This window comes from Solea senegalensis, linkage group LG1 (genome assembly GCF_019176455.1).
Source record: "Solea senegalensis isolate Sse05_10M linkage group LG1, IFAPA_SoseM_1, whole genome shotgun sequence".
Lineage (NCBI taxonomy): Eukaryota > Metazoa > Chordata > Actinopteri > Pleuronectiformes > Soleidae > Solea > Solea senegalensis.
In genome coordinates, this window is record NC_058021.1 from 4,224,043 (window position 1) to 4,247,724 (window position 23,682).

A 23,682-nucleotide genomic window follows, 5' to 3' on the forward strand; every position below is an offset into this window, starting at 1 on the left:
GTTGTTTTGTGGACTTGGAAAAAGTATTTTATAAAAGCAATAATCTTACTTTACAAAGGCCACTGCACTGAATGTGCATTTCATGTTGTGAAATGGAAGCGGAACTCATAAGTGAAGAACATCAACACTCTCTTTGGTGTGAGCGGGCCACCGTAGTTACCGTAAAAACGGAAGTGTTGAGCAGAAGTCCTCCATTTGTTACAGTTTTAAATCTCACCATTAGATGCCACTAATTCTAACACACTGGACCTTTGACAATGGATTGGATGTGCATCAATTCCAGAATCAAAAAGATTTCTAAAAGGGAAAAAATGCAGAGACAATTAGAGAAGAAGCACAATGAGAATATATCTGTGTATATATATATATATATTTATATATATATATATATATATATATACATCTATATATGTATATATAGATGTATATATGTATGTATATACATAAAACTAAGCCTTTACAAAAAACAAATAAAAACTAGCAAACCTACCAAAGAAAAATCTAACTCATTTTAAAAACAAAGTCAAAACTAAAACTACTATAACCATGTACACCACATATTTAACATTCTTATATATCAATAACATTACACCACTCCAAAATCCAGTTCATTTTAATTTATTTAAAAATGCAGAAAGACAAACAACGAAATGTTGTGCAACACTCCCTCACCTCCCTGGAAGTCTGTCCATCCACCTAATCAAAGCAAATTGGGAAAAAAGCATATACATATATATATAAATAAGATAATTATGATGTTTTGAAAAGAAATAACAGAGTCAATAAGTCTGCAGTGATTAGGGATTTTATTCCCGTGTGAAAAATGTAGGCACATTGAGTGTAATTGCGTAACTCTATCAGCCGCTGACAGATGCTCTCCAGACGGATTAGCATGAGTATTTAGTTTGTCACGTTTCTTTTTCAATGACCTCTTCATGTCAGTCACCGACGAGACGACCAACCTGAACAGCTGCGTCAGAAACATGAACAATTTACTCTTGCTACTCTTACTTTAAATGACTTTCCACACAGACACACACTTTTCCAATGATTAACACTTTCTTTTTCTTATCCGACCGATGACATGGTACGCAAAAAACACATTTCTCCAAAAAATAAATAATCTTCAGAGGAAACAACATAACATAACATAAAATGAGCTTTTAAAGGTATAGTTCAGGGTTTTTTTTCCAATGCACAAGGACACAAGGAAACAGATTCACCCCTCGGCACCAAAGTCCATAGAGAAAATCAGTGATTTTATATCAAGTCAGGAGTTGCTGATCCACATCTGCCTCCATCAGTAACTCCAAATGTGTTATTTATTTACAAAAAAGAGGCAGCAGTAGAACAGCAGCTCCCGTTTCCCTGCAAGCTAAAAATGAGGATTTTCTCAATGGAATCTTGTGTGAGAAGTTTACAGAATATAACTATCCCTTTAAACTCCGTGGCTTTCATTCTCTAAATTCTCAGCTACTTGTCAAATTTAGTGACACTGATTTAAATTTAAATACTGTGCTAAAGTTTTGACGACGTACAGTATTTATAAGCAGCTTTGAAGGCAACAGTAAATTGAGGTACTGGGATAACATTCTCGTACTGAATATTACAATTTGGTAACAACTTAAAAATACTGTAATACTGTGTACTTTCACTGCACCACCCTCAGAATAAAGCGATTTTACAAAACAGGGCAGTGAATGTGAATCCACAGACATTGGTGTGGTTTACAAAGCTTTATCAAAACTTATCTTGATTACAGTTCGGACAATAAATAAACTGTCTGTCTGACTAAAGACCATTTTTCACAAAAACCCTCCTTCACACTTTAGTAAAAAAAATGGAAAACCATTATATTAACCCAGGTTTTGAAACTGTTTTCTGCACAAAAATGATCATCCTTTTCGATCGACTTTCAATCCATATAAATCAAAGTCTCAGCTTAAAGCCTTTTCTCTCATTACTGGTCAATGTAAAGGAAAACAAGTCAGCGTGGCTCTGTGTGAAATACCTTCAATAGTGCAATGTACTTTTTGTATTTAAATCAAACAAATCAGAGAGTAAGTCAAGAGTTAGGACAATGTTTTTTTTCCTTTTTGTCTTTTCTTTCTTTCTTTCTTGAACAGAGGAGATGAAAAAAGCAGGTCAAAGTAGCAGCAAAACATGATGTGAAATATGTAAAATAAAATGGGACAAAAGTAAAGTAAAGCAACATTCACTGATACAGACACCAATGTTTATCTGGGCTCTGTGAACCGAAAAATTGAAGTAGACTTGAATACTCGGGACGATTTTTTACCATTTTTAACTGTATTCTCAGCCAATAATTATGTATTAATGTAGTACATTAACTTTTTAACATGATTTTACAAATAAGCATTCAGCTTTTTGTGGATTAGCATTAAAAAATCCATAATTGATGTTTCAGTCCTGTTGTGTGAGTATATATAGATTTCACAGATACTTAAATATCATGATAACATCGTATCGTGGCATCTCTGGCAATTCCCACCCCTAATATTTAATATCCGTTTCCTGTGTTTAATATTTAGTTCATACGTGAATTTGAAAATATAAAGCTTTATATACAAAATATATATGTAGAAGTCAAACAATTCTGTGTATCATGTATAAAGTTACTAAGATTAGAATGGATGAGGGGAAATATCGACCAAAAACATTATCAACTATCAATAAAAAAGAAAATTGGCATCATAAATCAGTGTTAGCCAACATCAGATGACCTCGACTAAAATAAATATCTTTTAATTGAATAAGTAGCTGAACAAGAGGCTACAAAGGCTTGTTATAATAGAAGATTGTCTTTAAATTGGTTAAGTATTTAGAACAAACGAATTGTTTTCCTTTCTTTGAGTGTAATTTCTCGGGCCTGACATGCTGTGTAATTAGGAATATTACCAGCAGAGGGAGCACATCGACCAAAGCACTAACATACAGGGAACGTTGAGAGGAAGCGCCTATCTTGTACCACGTGTATTATTATTAATAAAGATGATTTTGTGCTCCAACCACAAAAGAGAAAAATAATAATAATTATCGGTATCTGTGTCAGCTATCGGCCAAATACTTATTTTACACACTGATCTGGGTTCATCATTATTTACCAGTGCTGTGATTCAGTTTTAGCTTTGCTCAGTGATATTTGGACACTGATGCCGCTGAAATAAACTGAAACTGTCAAAGCTTTGCCCACAACCTGAACAAATAAAGCAATTATGTCTGGTGGCGTCACCAACGCAGCCGTCCTCGCGGTTTCCTGGCGCGGCGGACATGTTGAACTCAAACGCGGCACCCTCTCGGCTCGCGTCAAGGCCGACTGCGCCGTAATCGCTCACGACCACTTCCCGCGTGATGTGTTGATCCTGGAACTCGGAGGTGAGAGTCATGTCTGTGCTTCTTTGCATCGCCATCACCGAATACTGGCCGCCGTGCATCATGTCCTTCTTTTCCTCGTCGTGTAGAAAAGGCACGTCCTTGCCTGGTGACGTGCACGTGTATCCCTGCTCCTGCTCCTGCTGCTCCTGCTGCTCCTGCTGCTCGCCGTCTGCTGCAGGACTGAGGTGATACTTGACGTCGTGGGGAAGTACTCGGACAGTTCGTACCATGGCGTCGCCGCTCTCTCCCTCCATCCCAGACGTCCACAGCTCTCTTTGGTCTGGTGCTGTCGTGCCGTTGTCGAGACGCGCCTGACTTAGAGTCGGGAAATCCTCCCTGTTTGGCTCCACCTTCACCATGACCGTTTGTCCACCGGGTACCTCCCTGCCTGGTAACTGTTCCTTAAAAGCTGCCAGATCAGACTTTGGCTCAGCCAGGTTCTCCAGCGGGTGATTGTCAGGAAGCGTAAACATCAGGTGATGAGGCTCCAGCACATCTGCAGTTTCCCCTTTACAAAGACAAAGCAACAGCAACGGTGAAGTTTTATGAAAACATTCCTTCAGTACAAAGCAGTGATGCTTTATCCCTACACGTGGGCTGAAGCCCCCTGGTGTTTTCATTCCTTCTACAAAACCACCTTCCAAATATGTGTAAATGGTTTGAAAGAAGTGAGAAACCGGGACACTTTAGAGTGGATTATAGTATGAAGATTTGGACAAATTAAGCAATTTGAAGAGGTCAACGTGGGCATTGGATCATGTGTGATAGCACTTCATCAACTACAGGATGGATCTTCTGATCTGGTGATAACTCTTACCATTTCTGTGCGTCCTCATGTGGCCCTTGAGGCTACTTTTCTGATTGAAGCACCTCCCACAGATATGGCAGCCGTACGGTTTCTCCCCGGTGTGAATCCGCAAATGTCTCTCGAGGTGGCCGGCGCGCTCGAAGATCTTGCCGCAGTACGAGCACACGAAGCTTTTCTTTGGTTTGAACATCTGAGAAGGCCTGCCTCTCCTCGGCTGGGCGTGACTCAGCGAGGCCTCCGCCATGCCGTGTAAACCCGCCTCGCTCTGTATCAGGAGCGTGTCCAAAGACCCGTAGAGCGTTTGCGAGATCATGCTGTTGCCGAGCTCTCCGTATGGTTTCCCCGGAAACGAGAAGGTGCTACAAGAGGCCTCGACTGGCGGTGGGAGCAACTGAGCAATCCCAGGGAAGGATGTCATGTTCTGGGACGAGCTGCTGAGATATTCTATGCCGCTCATCTCCGCGTTGTTTTGTCCTTGTAGTCTGGGCATCCACTGCTGGCTGTCTCTCTCAAACGCTGGAAAGTTCTCACTCAGGTTGTCTACTCCTCCTTCCCTCACCTGCTCGTTTAAGCCATGGAATGGTGCTTGTGTTATTTTCTCCTCCATCGGCTCAGATTTGACCTGCACAGGTGTTGGGAGAATGTCCTCCTCCTTGGAAAGGCTGTTCTCAGCACTGACATGGCTCTCTTCCTCAGGCTGATGGGTATCAGCACAAAGATTTAACTCAGGAATCCGTTTCACCTCGACTTCCTGCACCTCAATTGGCCTGGGCTCAATACCTGTATAAAGTAGAGAAAAGTCATCACAAATGATTACCAGCCACATTCAAGGCTAAAGATATACATGTTGACATGTATACCCAGATGCATGCTCATATACGATGTTAGGAAATCATGAGTAATAAAAGTAAAAGGTGAGTAATAAAACGGGGCAAAAACAGACAAAAACAAACTAGGGAATGAATTGTATACGTATGAAAGAGACCCAGAACTTGGAGTCTTTTTTTATTTTCATTTTTAGCTGCACAGATAGACGTTCATAAGCTCTTGGCTATATTTCTTAATACTTTGACGTCGTGTGTAACAAGGCAATCAGAGATGGCAGACACCCCATTCACGCAACATGCCTCTGTCGGCCTATATGTGTAACAGACTCAGAAGGTCGCATGTTCAAATCCACGTCAGGGTCAAATTTCATGGGCAACATACATAAACATGTGCCTGATGTGTGTGTCTATCACAAATTCTAATAAGCCTCTGTTGGCCTCCGTTGCTCATACTACAAGCAAGTACGGAAGCGCACATACGCACGCACGCACACAGACAGACAGACAGACAGACAGACAGAGCCACCGAAAAAAAATAAAGGACGCAGTATGCATAAGTAATGTTCAAGTATGTCTTGAATAAAGCTGGCGTAATAAGGCTTTTTGAAAAAATAGAACACACATGTTTTAACCAGGAACGTCAGCAATTGTATTGTTAAGACTGCCACCAGAACCTGATAATTAAAGTTACTTTAAACTAAAATGATTTGACAAATGCCTATGTTATTACTAAAGCAACCCGAGCAACCCGTGTGGTTGGTTTTGTCTGGAAACATAAACGTGATTTGGTTATTATCAATTAACAGTGCGGACAGTCTGGCTGAAAATATCTGATTTGAGAAAAAATAAATAAATAAAATGTGCCTGCAGAGAGTGAATCTGAGTGAATTATTCCATGTCTAAGGGTAGGTTTTCACTTACTTCTTCTATGGATCTTCATGTGCTCCTTGAGGCTACATTTCTGATTGAAGCGCCTGCCACATATCTCACATCGATACGGCTTCTCGCCGGTGTGAATCCTTTTGTGTCTCTCGAGGTGTCCGGCACGCTCAAAACATTTGCCACAGTAGGGACAGATGAAGCCCTTCTTGAACATCAGCCTCTTCACCGTCCGCCTTCGCGCCGTGTTGTACAAGTTACGATACTGACTGTAACCCAGCAACCCTCGGCTGAACGGGCTGGGCTGAAACCCACCGGAGCTGCTGCAGGGCACAGCCAGTCCAGGGTCCAGGGAGGATTCAGGCAGAGATGACATGGAGTTCTGCCTTAACTTCAAAAAATCTGAGTCATTACGTCCTGCCTCGTTTTGATTCGTTGACTTCCACTGGCCACTGTTCCCCTCAAACACAGCCAACTCTTCTCCCAGCTGATCTGCTTGCCCTCTGATCTCTTTACTCCCCTGACCCACGGGTTCAGGTTTAACCTTGATCTCAGATATGGACAGGCTGCTGGCGTCCTTTTCAACATGCACATTATCCAGTGAGGTCCTCTCGTCAACAGTGCCACTCTGACCACCTGTGGGAAGACAATGACAAAACGTTTATCAACATAAACTAGATTATTACACTTGAGAAAAAATGACAACCCGGGGAAAACAACAAGGAGTGTGATTATTCATCAAGGCACATGTGCAGGTAAAATGTCAAACAATTCAACTGGTGTTCAAAAAAAAAAGAATAATTCAAACTCGTCTTAGTCGGACCTGGATAATAGTACAATTATGCCTGCATGTCGGACTGGAGTTGGACTTGTCATGTGCACGTGCACTAAAATTTCCTCCCCAGTCTTTGACTCGGAAGTAGAAGAAGACAACGTTTAAACTGCAACCAGATATCGTACGGCGGCAGCATCTTCCTTCGGACAGCAGCAACCACAAGAGCCAATAATTGATTTAATCTGTATCACGCTTAACATGAACAGCAGGTATGAAACACGCAGAACCACAGCACAGTCAACAGGAAACTGATTCAATACACAGAAGCTTATAGAGAGACACAGCGCCACCTACACGGCCAATAAATCGATTTTCTCCTCCGCACGTATACTCAGACTCGAGTTGTCCTATTGCCCGTCTTAGTCTGACTACAGCATGTAAACGTACCGAGCGTCTTTGTAGGAAGGTGAAAGACTATTTTTTGGCTTGTGACATCACCAGCACTGCTAACTGCGTACACAAACAAAGAAACACTCCTGCTGTCACTGGCCTACCATAACAGGTCGTGACCTGATCGGTGTCGTGATTGGCTGACAAGGCTCCACAGTCATAGTTGCTTTTGACAGCACTTAAACGAGGGATTGAGTGTTTTCAAGTGGACAAAAATGTTTTCAAGAAATGTATTGTGTGTGGACTGGATTATTTGTAAATCTGGAGGAAGAAAACCTCACTTTTTAAAAATACCCACCTACTACGACTGAGGTAGACAGGATGTAGAGTAAATTGTGGGATTTAATAGCAGCTAGGAAAGACGTCTAACATTTAAACCAACCATAGCATCACTAAGCTCTTTCAAGCATGTTACTTTGGCTTTTAAGTAGTGTAAAAATACAAAAAAATCCTCACAAAAGCTAATATATCAATTGGAGAGGGTGCACTTGTTTACCCTTGAGCCCCTGCCCCCTGAAATATCAGTGCACGCCACTGTAAAACCTCTTTCAGTGCCTAAAACTTTGAGTGTGTTTGAGTACACGTTAACCCCAGATTAAAACAGTCCACAGTGTGTGTGGTCAGTGAGTGTTTGTGGTGTGTGTCTATGTCCAGGTCCATCTTACCCTCCCCCCCGCGGCTGTCAGGTCGCAGGGTCACTCCTCCTCCTCCCCCCCCTCTGTCCTGAGCAGCTCTCAGCTCCGTGTGAAGGAGCTCGATGTTGCTCTTCAGCTTCTTGATCTCGCTTTCTCGTTGGCACATCTCCAGCCGCAGCACCACCATGCCATCCTCCACGACTTTGGAGATCTCCGCCACCGCCGCTTTGGACAGGGCATCGATGATGGAGGCGACCTGAGCCCGCAGAGCAACGCTGCTCAGCATCGCTGTGGAGCGGCCAACTTAACAGGGGGAAGACGCAAGTTTAAAGACCCGGACACGTGACACGAGCGCCGGACGCGAGGCCGCGACCCTGCCGAACCTCTTCACCGAACCTAAGTCACAGGTGGACGCGCAGACTGCAGTTAAAGCAGTTCTGAGCGGCTACTGTTAGTTGCCGTTAGCTGTTTTCATCAACTAATCAGTACAAAGCGCAGGGTCTCGTTAACGGAAGTGATGACATGGATACCGTAAAGACCAGTCAAAGCGCGCAACGGAATTTCTGTAAAGAGTAAAACTAGTCAAGTACAAGTCATTGCAACAAGAACTTCAAGTTAAGTCCAAATAAGACTGCTACTAATGGATCTTACCCCCAAAGTTAGGCCATTGGTTAGCACTGTTGAACTTAATCATAATCAGGAAAAGTTTATCAACTTTTCATGTGTAAACCCCCCCCCCAAAAAAAACATGAATTTACCACATTCATTTACTCATAAAATGTATGGGCAAATAACTGACAAGTGGGGACACAAGTAAACAAATGCAAATAATTCATTAAATAGATAAAAAAAATAGTGCACGTTTTATAACCCTAACCCTAACCCTTGACAAAAAAGGTAATTTCTCCATGTTTATACACTTACATGTATATATGTATATGTATACATACATACATACATACATATATATACACACACACACATATATATATATACACAAACACAAAAGATATATTCATACACAAGCAAATCGGGGTATGAGTGGATGAAGTGGTAGCAGAGAGATTTTGACCACATCGTGGAGCATTATGTGTCTCACTCCCATTTTGCATATACCATCAGTTTTGACCCACTCTGGATCCACACCAGTAATAATTACAATAATTCTAATTGTACAGAATTGTACCTCATCCTGGCTGTGGCAGCACAACCAAGTGCTCACTGTCTTGGAGAAGACCAGAAAAAGACCCCAACCACACAAGCCACAAGCACCAGGGGAGGAACAGCCGTCTTCTGCAAAGAGAACCAGAGCCAACATCCTTTAGGGGGCGCAAGGATGGGAGATGAAGGAAGGGGAAGCTATCGTCCGGACAACCTTGAGGCCTGACCTAGTCATCTGCTCAGAGCAACCGAGGAAGGTCATCCTTGAGGAATTGACGGTTGTGAGGAGGCCCATGAGAGGAAGAGACAAAGATACCAAGACCTTGTCATGTAGTGCAGAGAGAAAGGGTGGCAATCATGGCTGTCTCCAGTTGAGGTGGGGTGTAGAGTGTTCACAGCGCAGTCTGTGTGGACGGTGCTCACTACACTTGGTACAGCGGGAAAGAGCCTCCTGTTGGCTATGGCACAAAAGGGAGGAGGAGGGCAGCTGGAGGCCTGGAACTGATGGACAGTGATTTTTTGAAAAAAATATTCCTGCTTAATTTGGCTGCTCAATTATTTTTAAATGAAACTGTTTGAACTAAAAATAAAAAAGTACACTGCAACTTCTTTTTGGGAGCAAAATGAAGCCAGGACTCATAATGAGTACAGAGTTCTGTGTGTGTTATTTTATTTGTTTCCTCTTTTTCTTAAATTCTATGGACCAAAAACAACTAATTGTATAATAGAGAGAATAATCGAGAGACTGAACGATTGTGAAAATACTTGTTAGTTGCAGCCAAACACAACATTAATGCATAGGTTCCTACACTGCATCCAGCCCCCTCTTTTCTCCGACACACATTTATTTCATCACGACTGCACCCACCTGCTTTGTCTCGAAATCTGGTAAAAGTGTTTGTTAATTTTGTGCTTTCTCTTACAGGGCCTACAATGTGACTGGCAGATACATGGCTGTGACCTCCGTGTGTAAGGCCGTGAGGGTCAGAAGACAATCAAGAACAACATATAACCCTGACACTCCCTTATTTAGTTTGTTTTATTAGTATCCACCGGGTAAAGAATTTAGACTTTATAAAAGAATGAGGTGCGGCTACAGTGTTTCTGGTTTAACAGCACTGTGGAGCTCAGGTGACATGTGTGTACATAGTGTTTGTGTCCTCAGAGCTGAAAAAGGAGTGAAATTAGTATTAAGCCAACAACCACCTACCAAGATCAGCTGCCAAAACAAAAAGCCGGGAAGTTCATATGCATGACAACTCTTCAAGCACACTGGCAAGACAAAAATATATAATTGAGGCGGAAAACCCCTTCAAGTCTTTATAGAAAGTCACTGAGAGTTACCTTCCTTGCAGATGAATATCTTGATGCATTCTGAGGTTAGCAAGCACTGTGAAGCTCTTACCACACTGCCCACAGCTGTATGGCTTCAGGCCGCTGTGGAAGCGTTCGTGCCTCATGCAGTTGTCCTGCCTCGAGAACATCTTGCCGCAGATTTTGCAACTAAAAGGCCTCTCCCCCGTGTGCACGCTTTGGTGCGACTTCAGCCGCGTCTTCTGGGTGAAAGACTTGCCGCACTCGAGGCACCTAAAGGGTTTGAAGGTTTGGTGAGTTGCCTTGTGCTCCTCCAGCTGAGACAAGCGAGGGAAACTCTTGTTGCAAGAAGAGCAGGTGAAGAGTTTCGGATTTGCTCTCCACACATTTATGAACCGCTTCACGCGCAGGTTGCTCATACTGTGGATGCGATCGTGAGTGTCCGCGCTGGGCCTCTGCACGTGAGGCACGTTTGGCGATAGCCTGGCCTGTTGGGGGTCGGACTGCAGATATCTGTTCTCACTGACTACAGGGTGTGACACATGGCTCAATGGTTCATCATGAAAAGACTCTGAAAAAGAACTTCCCATGCAGCTTGGCTGAATGTCTACCTCTATTTTTATCGGCACGCTAAATGCATCATCTGCACCTTCCTCTTCTGCAGCTGGTGGAGAGTTATAGGAATATTCTGCATCTCCGTGAGTGGAAAACTGCTCACTGTAGGATGGGAACATCTGCACGTGCTGCTGCATTGTTACCGGGCTTTTCTCAAACATGCTACAAGAAGCCGAAGGCCAGATCGTCTCGTCTCGCTCGGCTGAGCAAACATCCGCCGCTGCAGTTGCAGTGTCGTCTGTTGTTTCCCGGACTGTTCGTTTCTCTGCCGGCTCGTGTTTCACCGTGAGCCTCGCGCCATCGTCGTCTTCCGAGTGCTCAGGCTGTGGTCGCAGGTACCTGGCACACCTTTGCATCTCTTCTTTTGCATCTGTAAATACAAGTCAACTCAATTCAATTCAATTCAATTCAATTTCATGTCAACAAAACGAGAACACGATAATTAACTCCCGGTACAACCCAACGGCTATTTACTTGCCTGGTTTACTGGATGACATCCATGTCTGACAAAACATGGTGATATTTGTTTATTATTCCTTCACACGGCAACATTCTACCTTTAATATTTGCTTTTCAGATTAATGGAGTCCAATTTGCCGAAACTCTAATCTCTTTTCAGAGATAAAAAAAAAGAGAGTAACACATGTATAAACACCAGTATAACAGAACTATTTCTTATCTACCTGCGCACACACACACACACACTCACTCACCTTATTGAGACTACATACTAAAAGTGGGTCCAATCTTATTTTAGTAGCCAAGTAGCTACTTGCTTTAGTAGTTTTTTAAATTTCCATAATTACGCAATGGAAAGTTTTGTCTGGTCGGGTTTGTCTTTAAATTGAATAATTATTTTAAATGACATTTTGTTCCTTAGGCCTGTTTTAAAATTACACCATCACACTGAGGCATGTAGACAATATATGAAAATAGAAATAGTGTACACGGGATAAAACAACAACAAATCTTAAATGATATTATACAATAATACAACAAATTATTATTAGTATTACACATCAAACTGTTTTAACATATAGGTATTTATTAACCCATTGCTACTGAATAAAGTTAAAATACAATATATGCTGTTACTATTGGCCAGTCATAATTGTGCATTTAATTCATCTATAGCTTTTTAAAAAAAGGTTTAATGCAGCTCTGTTACCAAATGTCAACACAGTAATTGCCTTAAGTTAATCAAGAATTAATATTGCACTAATCAGTCTAACAGTCTAAACTAGATTGAAATAATCCAGTCAGTTTGAAGCCGAATCTAAGAGAAGACAACAACAATTCTATGACAATCTTTACTTTTGTCTTACTACTTAAGCCCCGACGCATAGAAGCGATTGAGTTCTGAATTAGTGCATTTTTGAATGAAGTCTGGTGTGACAGACCTTTCGAGGAGAACTGGGTGCCCACAGTTATCTGCTCCTGCTTCTCTTCTGCAGCTCGGCTCTCAGCTGCTCCCTGAGCTTGACAGAGTTCGACCTCCATCATCTTCAAACTTCTCTGCAGCTCCTGGATCTCGTTGTCCTTCCGACACATCTCCAGGCGCAGGACCACCGTCCCCTCCTCCACCAGCTTCGTGATTTCGGCCACCGCAGCTTTGGCGAGCACGTCCATGACGACGGCGACCTGTGAGCCGAAAGTGGAAGGAAACGACATCGTGCCGAGTTTAAGTCGTGAATCAGAGGAGCTGTATTCACGCTGCGTTCACCAGCTGGACCTTCTGTGAGGGAGCGAAAATGTTTTCCAGCTATTTGTTTAATGTTGTTGTGGTTCTTCTTCTCTGTCGCTCTGAGCACAGTTTAGCACTGACGCCTCCTACCGGCGATACACGAGAACAGCACCTTCATGTAACTACAAACACACAAGGGTTAGACCGTCCATTATAGCTAATGTACGCTATTATGTTTGCACAGAAGTCAAATTATTATTATAATATAATTTAATGAATAATAAAGAGGAGTGCATTTATTGTATAATAGTTACTTTATGAACACATCTAGAAGCAGCCTTCAGTAAACCATCAAAGCTTCCATGTTTGTTTATATTTTATGGTTTATGTTTACATCTTCTGTCAACCAGTAAGGTAAAGATATGTATTGTATAGAATTACATAAAAATATATACATTTTCTTCTAACCACAAAATGTTTTTTAAATAAATGTGTAATGTTTTCAACACCAACATGTTTGTGTTCTGTTACATGTCTAATATTGTAATAATAATAATAATAATAACAATTATTGTAATAATACACTGTGACACTGTTGATCTGATCTGTGTTAGTCATATTTAATGTGTGATATTTGGTCTAAATACATTGAAAAGAGCAAAGCAAGAGATTAAGGCTGTGATAAAGGTCTAGTGTGTACAATTTGTGTTGCAAATACTGCAAATAATAGTGTATAATAAGCCTTTAAAATGTACTTTGAATAAGGATGAGAGCTTGTGTTTTGAAGTGGAATTATCTTTTTTGGTACGCAGAGGCCACCGTAGTTCCCTGACATGCTTGGGAATGGGACAGGTGATTGGAGGAGTCTGCTGTCTCACCATTAGATCCAATTCCCATCAATATAACTTTTAAAATGTCATAAACATTGGAAGAAAAAAAAAAAACAGACACGATCTTGAAAACATCGCTTTATTCACATAATTCAAAAATGTCCACATTATATTTATCTCTAAAATGAAACCATCCCTGCTTTTTTAACCATCGAACCACATACTTTGCTTTATACAAATACTGTGTATATGTATATATATATACATATACTAATACTGTATATACACATCGGTGGATTATTTATTTATTTATTTATTTAAATCAAATCTCTGTAATCCAATGGTGGGATGTGTATCGATGCATCATTTAGAAAAAGGAAAAAAGGGCAGTTTATCCAGATGGTTTGATGGTTTTTAAGATGTTTTCATACATGATGGAGCATTTAGTTTAATCCAGCCTCACTGTGTGTTTACTTCAAGTTTTATTTAATTAAAAGCCAGGCATCACAGCTGCAGCTGTCCAGCCAGGGAAACCTGAGATAAGGTGTGGGAGCCCCACACCTTATCTTCATTTCTCTGTCAACTCTTGACAGCCAATAAAGATAAAAATAAAAATACATCCAAAAACTATTGTCTTGTGGCAGAAAGGAAGAAGATGTCAGACATTTCATAGACACAACTATTGTTGTAATTTAAACAGAAATAAAAATCTGATACAATAAAGAGAGAAAAAAGTACAGTCTTGTTCTTTGTGTGATGTTTGAGTTTGCACACAATAATCAGTTTAAGTCAACAAACAGACTACACTTCACCTGCCCACTCTCTCTGCCTCTCCTTCTCCTTCTCGCACTCCCTCTCCTTTTCTCGCCTCAGGGTTGCTATAGCGACGGCCTCGTCGAAACACATGCTCAGGGGACTGTTTCTGCTTGTGTCCCTCGTGGCGCCTTCGTCCCTCCTCTCCCTCCACCTCTCGCCTCCTCCGTCTCTCCCATGTTCTGCTGCGTCCCAAACTTTGACCTGCTCTGCCAGGAGGACGGGTGGGATTTCTCTGCTTCCTCTGTCTCTTTGCTGCTGCTGCTGTTGCTGCTGCTGCTGCTGCTGTCGCAGGGTCAGAGCAGTAAGTTTGCAGTGCTGAGGCTTCGGCGGAACAATTGGCACAGCTTTCACCTGGTAAACCCTTGGGTGTTTGGAGATAACCAGCTTCCTGCCCACGCCTCCCCCTCCTTGACGACTGTCTCTCTCCTCACACTTCACTTTCACAACCTCGGGCTCTTTTTGACATTTATCTGCACACGTTCTAAGCCTCTCATCACATCTGCCTTTCTCGTTTTCTTCTTTTCCAACCACGTCATCTCTATCGTGACACTGTGCCTCATTGTTCCCTTGAATTGCTTCTAGTCGTTCTCTTGTCTCTGGTAAACAAGTCTCATTTTCTTTCAAGTCTTGTTGCATCTCTGGTTCTGTGAGATTTTCTTCAGTCGCCTCCGGTGGTTGTCCCTCTAACTGTCCTCTAACTTCTCTCTCGTCTGTCCCACCTCCTTCCACTTGCTCTATTTCCCCCCCTGAATCATTCAGTCTCTGTTCATCCCCCCCTCCAGAGGCAGCCTCCCTCTGTACGAGCTCACTTTCTTCATCCTCTATCACTTCACACACAACGTCCTCAAGTTGCTCCCAAATTCCACCGCCACAAGCACCGGCACTGTCCTCCTCTTTAACAGCTTCCTGCGTCTTTTCTTCACCTTTCTCCTCAGCTGTCCCTTCCTGTCCTCCTAAAGCAGGACGTTCATTCAGGTTCTCATCACTTTCTTGTACTTCCAGAGCCATTTCCTGACACAAAATGTCTATTTTCACACTTTTATCCTCCCTGTCCTCAGTGTGTCCCTCTGTTGTTTCCTGTCCATCACACGGAAGTTCTCTGGACTCCTCTTCTACGTGACAAGGTGGATCATAAGCGGGAGGATCGTCATCATCGTCCACATTCTCCTCCCCCTCGTCAACCTCGATAATCTGTAATTCGTCATTGCTTGGCAGTGGAAACTCAACACAGCAGTGTTGTTCTGGATTGGAAGGCTGTTCTCTGTCTGTTCGTCCCTCCTCCATGGTGTGGACATTGTCCTCTATTGCTGTGCTGGAAATGGATGACAAACAGACACAGTTTAAATTTGGACTTCAGGGAGGATATGTTCTTCTTTTTTTTCATTGATTAATGAGACTTTGAGGTTCTTATTTTATTAATAATATTATTTATTATTTTACTTATTTCACTATTATTATTATAAAGAAAATGTGTGCACCTTTTAAAGGTTTTAAAGCCTACATTATTTTACAATACAGTTGCAGTTGATAGAGGGGTTGTGTGTGATTTACTTATTCTGAGGAGGTTAAATGCTCCTTCATTTGTTGGTGAGCAGTGAAAAAACTTCAGTATCATTATCTATTAATATCAGTCCCTGTCAGCAGTTTACATGCACAGTTTAATCGAGCTAAGGCCGTAGTGCGACTGGAACAGGCCAAAGGACAACCTGTAGAGTCCGAGTATACATGCTAAAGGAGAAAATCAATGTATTGCCCCGTGTAGGTCTGACTCCGCCTCTGTAGGTGGCGCTGTATCGCCAGAGAGAATCAGCTCATAAACAGCAAAAGATGAGTTGGACGGTGAGAAGGTGAGACTTCATAATCCAGGTATATACTGTCTTAGTCCGACTAAAATCTGACTTTTAACGTGTGTGTGCAAACAATGGTGCATGTTGCGGCACACACAGGATGTAAGTCTTGATAACGTATCAATATCTCATACAACCATGCTTTAAAAACACCTGGACTATCCGTTTATATGTAGCTAACTTAGTTATGCAGCAAGATCTTTCTAAAAGCATCAGTTGCTGGTCACAGTGTCCCAGACAAGACATGAAATATAGCTTCTGTCCCGAATGTGGCTGATACCTTGCGTCTAATTCCCTGTCAGCTGTGTTTGACATAAGTTTCCAACCATGAGCCTGAGAATATAACAAGCGAAGCGGTACAGATGTGTGTATGTACAGTAATGTAAAACGTTCACCTCTGCACATGTTCCTCCGGTTGAACTTCTTGCTCATTGTGTGCGTTTTCCTCTTCCTTCTTCATGATCTGCTTTTCCTCCAGTCTGTCCTGATATTTTTCTCTTTGTTCCTGGTCTCCATTAATTTGTGCCGTTGTCTCCTCGCTGTGCATCGTGTCATGGACAGGGCGTCTGTCAATCGTGCAAGTGTCTTCATTTCTTTCTTCATTTTCCAGTTCAAACTGACTCAGATTGTTGAAATAGAAATCAGCAGGAAGGCTTTTCATAAACATGCTCTCCTCTTCTATGCTGCCATAATCATCATCATCACTGTCATCCTCCACATCCTCCTCTTCAGAGGAAGACTCCTCCGGTCCGTGGACAGGTGAGGTCATGTAAGGCAAGCTGAGGGATTTAGTGTGTCTGCTGTGGAGGTCGAGGCTGAGCGGCCGGTGTGGCTTTAACTCATGCTGACTCGGCGTGTGTGGTTGATGTGTCTGTCGATCCGCAGGATGCTGAGGATCCTGAGCTTGCTCCATGACTTCATACTCGTCATCCGAGTGTCCAGGAGGCTCCACGGAGAACTCGTGCACCTGAGGAGGAAAAGAAAGACAGAGAGTGGAATAAATAAAAACCGTGTTGATTTACAAAGCTGAACCTGGAACAGCTGGAACTACACAGACCTGATAGGAGCCGCTGCAGTCCATGTGGTCCAGGAATTCAAAGCTGTCCTGAACGTAGCCAAACAGCTCCTGGTCGTCCTCTCCCACCTCAGTGGAGCTGAGGACATCAGAAGCATCAACGTCCTCAGGCTGAGTGTCAGCCGGCACAGGACCGGCGTCTTCCGTCCCTTTCATGTCTGTGAAAGAATGTCATGAACAAAAGTTTTGATTCAGGAATTGTTGAAATTTGCACGAAAAAAAGCATCAGAACATGATGATAACAGTATTAATAATAAGAAAAGAATGGTTGGGAATTGTTGGGATGCCCCCTAGCAAGGCCCCCAATCCCCCATTACTCCCTGGGGTCAAAAATAACTAATTCTAATTCTGTTTCACGTGACTGATGTGAGTTCATGGGCAGCAGAATAGCTAATAATTCTAATAAATCTAATTCATCTAATTGAATAGAAGCAAATCTATTAGTGTTTTGACCATGAAGTATGAATGGATTTACCCATGTAGTCACTGCAGCATCCATCATCCTGGTAAATATTTGCAGCATCTTCATCTTTTGTGTTGGAGTTGTTCCGTTTGGCTTGTTTGCTGGACACACCTGCACCTGCAGTCAACTCCATTTTCCATCTATCATCTTTTCTCGCCTCCTCTTCCTCTTCCTCCTTCTCTTCCTTCTCCTCCTCCACCTTTGCTCCTTCACCCTTCTCCTCACCGTCCACGTCCACATTTCCCTCCCTGAGTGTTTCCTCCTCCCTAACCTTCCCCCCTCCCTCCACCTCCGTCTCTCTGCTTTCCTTCTCCTCCACCTTGCCTTCTCCCTCCTTCCCGTGCGCCTTGCCCCCTCCATCCTTATCCCTGCCACGGTGGACGACTCTGTCACTTCCACGCCCTTGCAGCACTCCTAAAGCCAGGTTAGAGGTGATGTGTAGTGGCACAGTAACCATGGTGGGCCCCGTGATGTGCATGGCTGCTCGTCGCCCAGCTTTGGTGGAGAGTCCCGGGGATCTGGACTGGAAGGCCTCGTTGCCTACGACCCCTAAACCCTCAGGGTCCAGAGCAGTGTATGTGCCCTGGGTCCCTCCAGTTACTAACCCTGTGCCCCTGCGATATGTCACAGCATATTCACTGCGCCCTAATCCGACTTCTGAGCCTGCCTGTGGGGAGGGGGTGATGAGGGGAGACGTGTTGGTAGAGGGTGGAAGCTGTGAAGGATTCCTGGGTCCTGCAATTCAAAAGAGAGAATAATCCAGTGTCAAAAATGCTTTTTTTTCTTAAACAGACCAAAAAAAAATGTGTTTAAATCAGATGTACGTTTAAATTAGATATATAATTTTAACCAATAAATGATTCCTGGATTTATTAATATTAAGAGAATTACTTTCTCTCAAAATGTATGTTTAAATATAAAAATTAGGCTTTATATTCTTTAATTTGTGTACATCTGCTACTGTATGTCAAGATGTTGTTCACTATTGTTGTTATATATGCTATTTTAAACATCTATTTTTCATGTTTTTAAAACTAAATAGAATGTAAATCAATAAGTGAATGATATAAGACTGTATTCAGTATTTCTGCTCAGATTGTGGCCTTTAAACCACCTTAGATTAGATGCTAATCTCACTTTTTGCACACCTGAGCAAGAATTACTAACAAGACTCTGCAGGTTGGTACCTAATTGGTGTCAACTTTTGGGTTATGTTGAAATATTTAAGGCATTTAATGATCCTGAATCAGAAAATCCTCTGTGATCTGTGCGAGAGGAGCAGCACCTTCATGGGGATATGACTGCGTACTGAGGGAGTCCATGCTCCGTGCCGGTCTCAGAGCGGACCTGTCTTTCTCTGTAACGATAACAGAAAATCAAAACATAGATTTAAATACATGCACAAGATTTAAGATTAGTCCTGAGGGAAACTTACGTGTTAGACTTAAAGAGCGTAATAAGGACATAATGAGTGCATTCAGGTGGCTGCAGCACACTCTCATTTACATGTAGTGTATATCAGCTGTGTAATCTGACCACACTGAAACATTAAACAACAGCCAATAAAATGAACACTAAAATGATAAATACAATACTACATTATAAACATATAGTATTATTTTCAGGAGAAGGTTTTGTACCTTTAGTAGAAGAGTTTTTTTGTCTTCGCCGTGGGTCATGAAATCGTCCTCCGATGTTGAATATGGACATCCACTTCCTGCCTTTGAGAGATCCTTTCCTCCTGAGGTGTGAACAAGTCACAGACACTGAGAAAACTGTTTTACAACTACAACATGACCTAAAATCATGAATCATTCTAAATTCATAGGAGAGGATAAACTTCTACTTACTTGTCTGTGCCTTCAATAATTGCATGGTAGGGTCTTATGGGCAGAGGACCATCCCCTGGACTGATGTTTCCAAAGTTGACAGGATGCTTGAAAAATGCTTCTTCCTGATTGGCTGCTGGGGTTGGTGAGGGGAGGGACTTCCTCCTCTCACTGGGTACACCTGATTATGGAAGAGGAAAGGGATAAAGAGATAAAGGTAAGTGTGCTATGAGTGCGTGTTGGACTAATAAAGTGCAAACATATGTTTGTGGGGACATTTTGTCTTGGCCCTGCTACTTCAGAGTGCTTTTTCACGGTTAAGACCTGGTTTTAGGGTTAGGGTTAGAATCAGGCTTAGGTCAGGGTAAGGGTTAAGGTTAGACACTTGGTTATGATGGTTAAGGTTAGGGCAACTTTTTTTATAAACTTTGGGGCGGGAGGAGGAGACTAAGAGACCAAAAAACGTTATTTGCACAGCAAATTATTGATATTGTTAAAGTATTCTTTGTTATCAAAATGTATTTATTGTTTAAAAAAACTGGGTTGCTATAGTTATTATCGCACATTTCATATTTTTATTTGAAAATATTGAGGTTATTTGTATTGCTGAAGCAAAAATGGTATTTGCACAGCAAATTATTGAAAGAAAAATGAAACGTTTGTTCTAATATTGATGTTACTTTCAATAAATGTTATACTTGACACATTTTAGAGTCGGGGGGCCATGGGAAGTTTCTTCGTCCATAGGGGGTTCAACAGAAAAGGTTTGAGAACCACTGGGTTAGGGTAAGAATGCCTCCAAGGGACCTCACTTGGACATATAAGCAAGTGTGTGTGTGTGTGTGTGTGTGTGTGTGTGTGTCTGACCTTGTTCAGGAAACAGCTGAGGGACGTGTGTGAGTATGAACTCCACCACAATGGACTGAACTCTGACCTCCATGAAGGCTGCCGTACCATTAAACCCAGTGGCCTCGATGTCCTTTGACCTTTACATACACATTAATGGACTTTTTAGTGACTTACAACTAAATACACAGCAGGAAGGGAAGAGGATGGATGAATTTATTGAAAATGATAAGAGAAAGAAGAAACTTGGCAGGTAGAAGAACAGAAGACGTCCCACACTGAGATTAGCTCACCTGAGCAGGTTGGGGGCCCAGACAATAGCCAGGTTCCTGGCATGCATGTTGGTCTCTGAGGAGTATGAGGCCATTCTGACGAGATGACGCATCAGGAACTCCAGAGTCCTGAAGGAAAGACGATGAAGATTCAAAGGTCCAGCACGTAATGTAAAACACACAAATAACTCCTTGTCTGTACTTCATGTACTGTATGTGCAGTACAAATACCTGTAATGTAGCGATGGCAGTTCTTTCAGCACATCTCTGATCTTCACCAGTCTCTCCTCCTCCAGCTGGATGGCAACAGCCTCCTGTGACACAGACAGCAATATTATACTCCAGCACAATCATGTATATATGACACACATAGTAGCCAGCAGTTGTAAACAACATGAAAATGGGACTACTTAATACAAGATGCAGCCGCTAATGGCTGTTATTGTTGTTTCTTTACAGTGTGTGTGTGTGTGTGTGTGGCTCTACCACTCACAGCAAACTTGTCATACAGCTGGTAGGTGAGCAGAGGGTTTGGTAGTTCTCTGAAATAAGCTTTACACAGAGAGCTGACACAGTGGATGTCCTGCAGGTACAGATCCTTGTTCAGATCTGGAGTCCCGTCTCCCTCAAACTCACCCCTGGTTGTGGGCCAATCAGAAAAATGTCAAAAACAAACGAACTAAAAACTGAATAAAACAGAGAGTTTAGAGCGTACATTTACAGACACGGGTTCAAAGAGACACAAACACAAAACTTGCCTTAGTTTCTGTATGTTGGACGACACTCCAGACAACCTGTAGATTCCATCCACGATGCCATGATGCTCCACAAATTCACTGCAGCATCGTAACACCTGAGGGACTGTCACACAAATCACACAACAAGAACAACAAGAATGACAGACAGACAGACAGACAGATAACCAACCAATTTGTGTGTAATTTAATATTGAATGTAATGCATTTAATAATGTGATAATTATGACTGAATGTCTAAACATATTTAGTATCATATTCTGTCTATATTCTATCACCTCGCTGTGTTCAGAAGTATGGAGGACCAAAAGGGACAAAATTAAATAAATAAATACACCATTAAATCATTGAAATGTGTCATTCAATAATGAAATGTGTCATTTAATACATTTAATTAATTAAAGACACATTTAATTATTTAATGACACATTTAATTATTTAATGACACATTTAATTATTGAATGACACATTTAATGAATGATTTAATGGTGTATTTATTTATTTATTTAATTTTGTCCCTTTCGGTCCTCCATACTGAAGAAGGTGAGGTCATGGGCCCTGTGTACATTATGATATTCAGTGGTGGTCCACATGTGGTTTGACACCTCTGAATCAATTTAAGATTTATTTTTTCAGTTAATCAGGTATGAGCAAATATTCACAGAACCCCTTAATGTAACACTTTATCAATAAATGAAGTAAATCCATATCTATAAAGCCACTGTTATATGGACACTGTGGTCATTCAGATGCCATGTTGAGCGTGCATGGTTATTTATCTGCACAATTTAGTGTTTTTTTAGTGTTCTGTTGTTTTGGGGGGTGGGCGACATTTACTTACTCTCTTGGGAGGAGGCGTTCAGGTGCTCCAGCAGATCACATCCAAACACCTTCTCTTTGTTACCCCCTCTTCTCCGGACTCTCCGCATCTCTTCCTGTTTGCTGTTTCCACCTCACATTCAGACCGGCTCGACGACCTGGAGCTGCTCAAGCTTGCGACTTTCACTCTAACTTTCTGGACGATGAGTTGACCGACTCTGCTAACATGACAGTGACTTTGTAGAGGTCGCGCTCATTTGAACAGATTTGACTGTACTCCAACTGCTGCTGCTGCTGCTGCTCCAGTTTCCTTTACTTCAGTGCATGTTGTTGGCTGCTTCCGAGTTCATACGTTAACGTACAAGGACATATTTGGTTGTTTTTTTTCCTTCCACCCTGCAAAAGCAGAAATAACAAATGGGTTCTGTTGTGCTGCAGAACAACGTCATCCAAAATCAAAAAAAACAAATGGCACCGACTGCTCCGTCGGTGGCTCTCCACTTCCCCCTGATCACCTCAATTTATGTTTTCGAATAAAAGGCCACACCCTTGCCTCTGTACTTCTCCTATTCAGTGAAATGAGGCTGTAAATGTTTTAGTCCAGTCAGTCACATCATACTGTCTCTCTCCCTGGCTGGTTGACCCCCGTAAACGTCCAATCTAAACTCCGGCTTGAGGACTGACTTTGTTCCAGGCCCAGTCCGTACGCCTCGTCTGCCTGTCATGGCCAATGTGGCCCATTTTTCACTGCAGCGGAAGTTGAAGCCTGAACATACAGACTCATACATACATTCAAACTCACTCCCCATCCCCCTCCATCTTCCTGACACCTGCCACTGTTCTCCTGTCCTCCAGCATCCCTTGCTACTCTTCCGCTTTCAGAGAAGTATTTTTTTAGGGTAAAAAGTTGAGAAAATAAACAAGTTAGGAGGCAAATACGAGCATGTTCCTACCTTCGCTCTGCATCGGCACGCAAGAAGCAGCATAAAATGATGACGCAATAAACCACCAAACTTCCCCTGTTAACTTCCTGAGTGTCTCTCCTTTTCTTGTGCTTTCTCTTCGTATGTGGCTCGCAGTTTCTCCGCCTCTGCACAGTCAGCCAGTACAGGGAAATCGGTTCAGTGTATCTGTGCATTCAATCTATTTCCCTTTATCTGCTGTGATTGTGTCAGTGCAGGTCAAGCTCCGGGTCAGTGCAGGTCAGTTCAACTGAAGCCTAAAGACAAAATGTGCTCACGTACTAAGGAACCATGTGGAGTACTATAAAGGCACCAGAACCTAGAAGCACCCTCACAGAAAACCACAAACTACAACAAAGACTCACAAAATACAACATATGACCGTTGCAGCCACGAAACATCACTAACATCTCCTGGGGCCCAAAGTGTGGTTGATTATATGGGCCGTACAGGTCATTAGCCCTCTGTTTAAGCTTTCTGTCTCCATGGAAATGTATTGAGACCAACACAAGATACATGTGACTACGTATGCATGTGAACTCTCGTAGCAGACTCTTCTGCAGCAGAAGGAGAAATGAGAATCACAATCCACGGTTTCTGTGTGTCTCCCTTTCCTGATTTAGA

General features: G+C 42.3%; 3 protein-coding genes across 4 annotated transcripts; all 3 read right to left on the reverse strand.

Annotated features, from left to right (window-relative positions):
- Window positions 1-602: 602 nt before the first annotated feature.
- On the reverse strand, window positions 603-8,625 carry LOC122771521 (zinc finger protein 236-like). Of its 2 annotated transcripts, none has more exons than XM_044029153.1 (4): window positions 7,801-8,625; window positions 5,953-6,537; window positions 4,214-4,984; window positions 603-3,904 (listed from the first exon to the last, which is right to left on the reverse strand). In XM_044029153.1, exons 1-4 carry the CDS (start codon window positions 8,054-8,056, stop codon window positions 3,144-3,146), a joined length of 2,373 nt encoding a protein of 790 aa, XP_043885088.1. In that variant the 5' UTR covers window positions 8,057-8,625; the 3' UTR covers window positions 603-3,143. The 2 variants fall into 2 exon arrangements, with proteins under 2 accessions (XP_043885088.1, XP_043885081.1); XM_044029146.1 differs by having other exon boundaries at window positions 5,953-6,546.
- Window positions 8,626-9,951: 1,326 nt separating this feature from the next.
- On the reverse strand, window positions 9,952-12,657 carry LOC122771545 (zinc finger and SCAN domain-containing protein 21-like). The gene is made up of 2 exons (XM_044029176.1): window positions 12,261-12,657; window positions 9,952-11,230 (listed from the first exon to the last, which is right to left on the reverse strand). Exons 1-2 carry the CDS (start codon window positions 12,529-12,531, stop codon window positions 10,272-10,274), a joined length of 1,230 nt encoding a protein of 409 aa, XP_043885111.1. The 5' UTR covers window positions 12,532-12,657; the 3' UTR covers window positions 9,952-10,271.
- An 842-nt stretch (window positions 12,658-13,499) lies between these two features.
- Window positions 13,500-23,118, reverse strand: si:dkeyp-68b7.12 (rho GTPase-activating protein 30). The gene is made up of 14 exons (XM_044035172.1): window positions 23,050-23,118; window positions 22,119-22,492; window positions 21,281-21,383; window positions 21,016-21,160; window positions 20,754-20,836; window positions 20,544-20,651; window positions 20,272-20,390; window positions 19,426-19,585; window positions 19,216-19,316; window positions 18,861-18,932; window positions 17,588-18,310; window positions 17,095-17,270; window positions 16,433-17,004; window positions 13,500-15,502 (listed from the first exon to the last, which is right to left on the reverse strand). The coding sequence occupies exons 2-14, from the start codon at window positions 22,204-22,206 to the stop codon at window positions 14,176-14,178; spliced, it is 3,777 nt and encodes a 1,258-aa protein (XP_043891107.1). The 5' UTR covers window positions 22,207-22,492; window positions 23,050-23,118; the 3' UTR covers window positions 13,500-14,175.
- Between the last annotated feature and the right edge of the window lie 564 nt (window positions 23,119-23,682).

Coding starts and splice junctions, on each gene's coding strand:
- LOC122771521 (XM_044029146.1), bottom strand. CDS start 8,056: ATGCTGAGCAGCGTTGCTCTGCGGGCTCAGGTCGCCTCCATCATCGAT. Junction 6,547..7,800: donor TGACAGCCGCGGGGGGGAGG/GTAAGATGGACC, acceptor GTCTTCCCACAG/GTGGTCAGAGTGGCACTGTT. Junction 4,985..5,952: donor CATGAAGATCCATAGAAGAA/GTAAGTGAAAAC, acceptor TACTTTATACAG/GTATTGAGCCCAGGCCAATT.
- LOC122771545 (XM_044029176.1), bottom strand. CDS start 12,531: ATGTCGTTTCCTTCCACTTTCGGCTCACAGGTCGCCGTCGTCATGGAC. Junction 11,231..12,260: donor CACCCAGTTCTCCTCGAAAG/GTCTGTCACACC, acceptor TTGTATTTACAG/ATGCAAAAGAAGAGATGCAA.
- si:dkeyp-68b7.12 (XM_044035172.1), bottom strand. CDS start 22,206: ATGCGGAGAGTCCGGAGAAGAGGGGGTAACAAAGAGAAGGTGTTTGGA. Junction 17,271..17,587: donor ATGCTGCAGTGACTACATGG/GTAAATCCATTC, acceptor ATTCTTTCACAG/ACATGAAAGGGACGGAAGAC. Junction 17,005..17,094: donor ACTGCAGCGGCTCCTATCAG/GTCTGTGTAGTT, acceptor TTTCCTCCTCAG/GTGCACGAGTTCTCCGTGGA.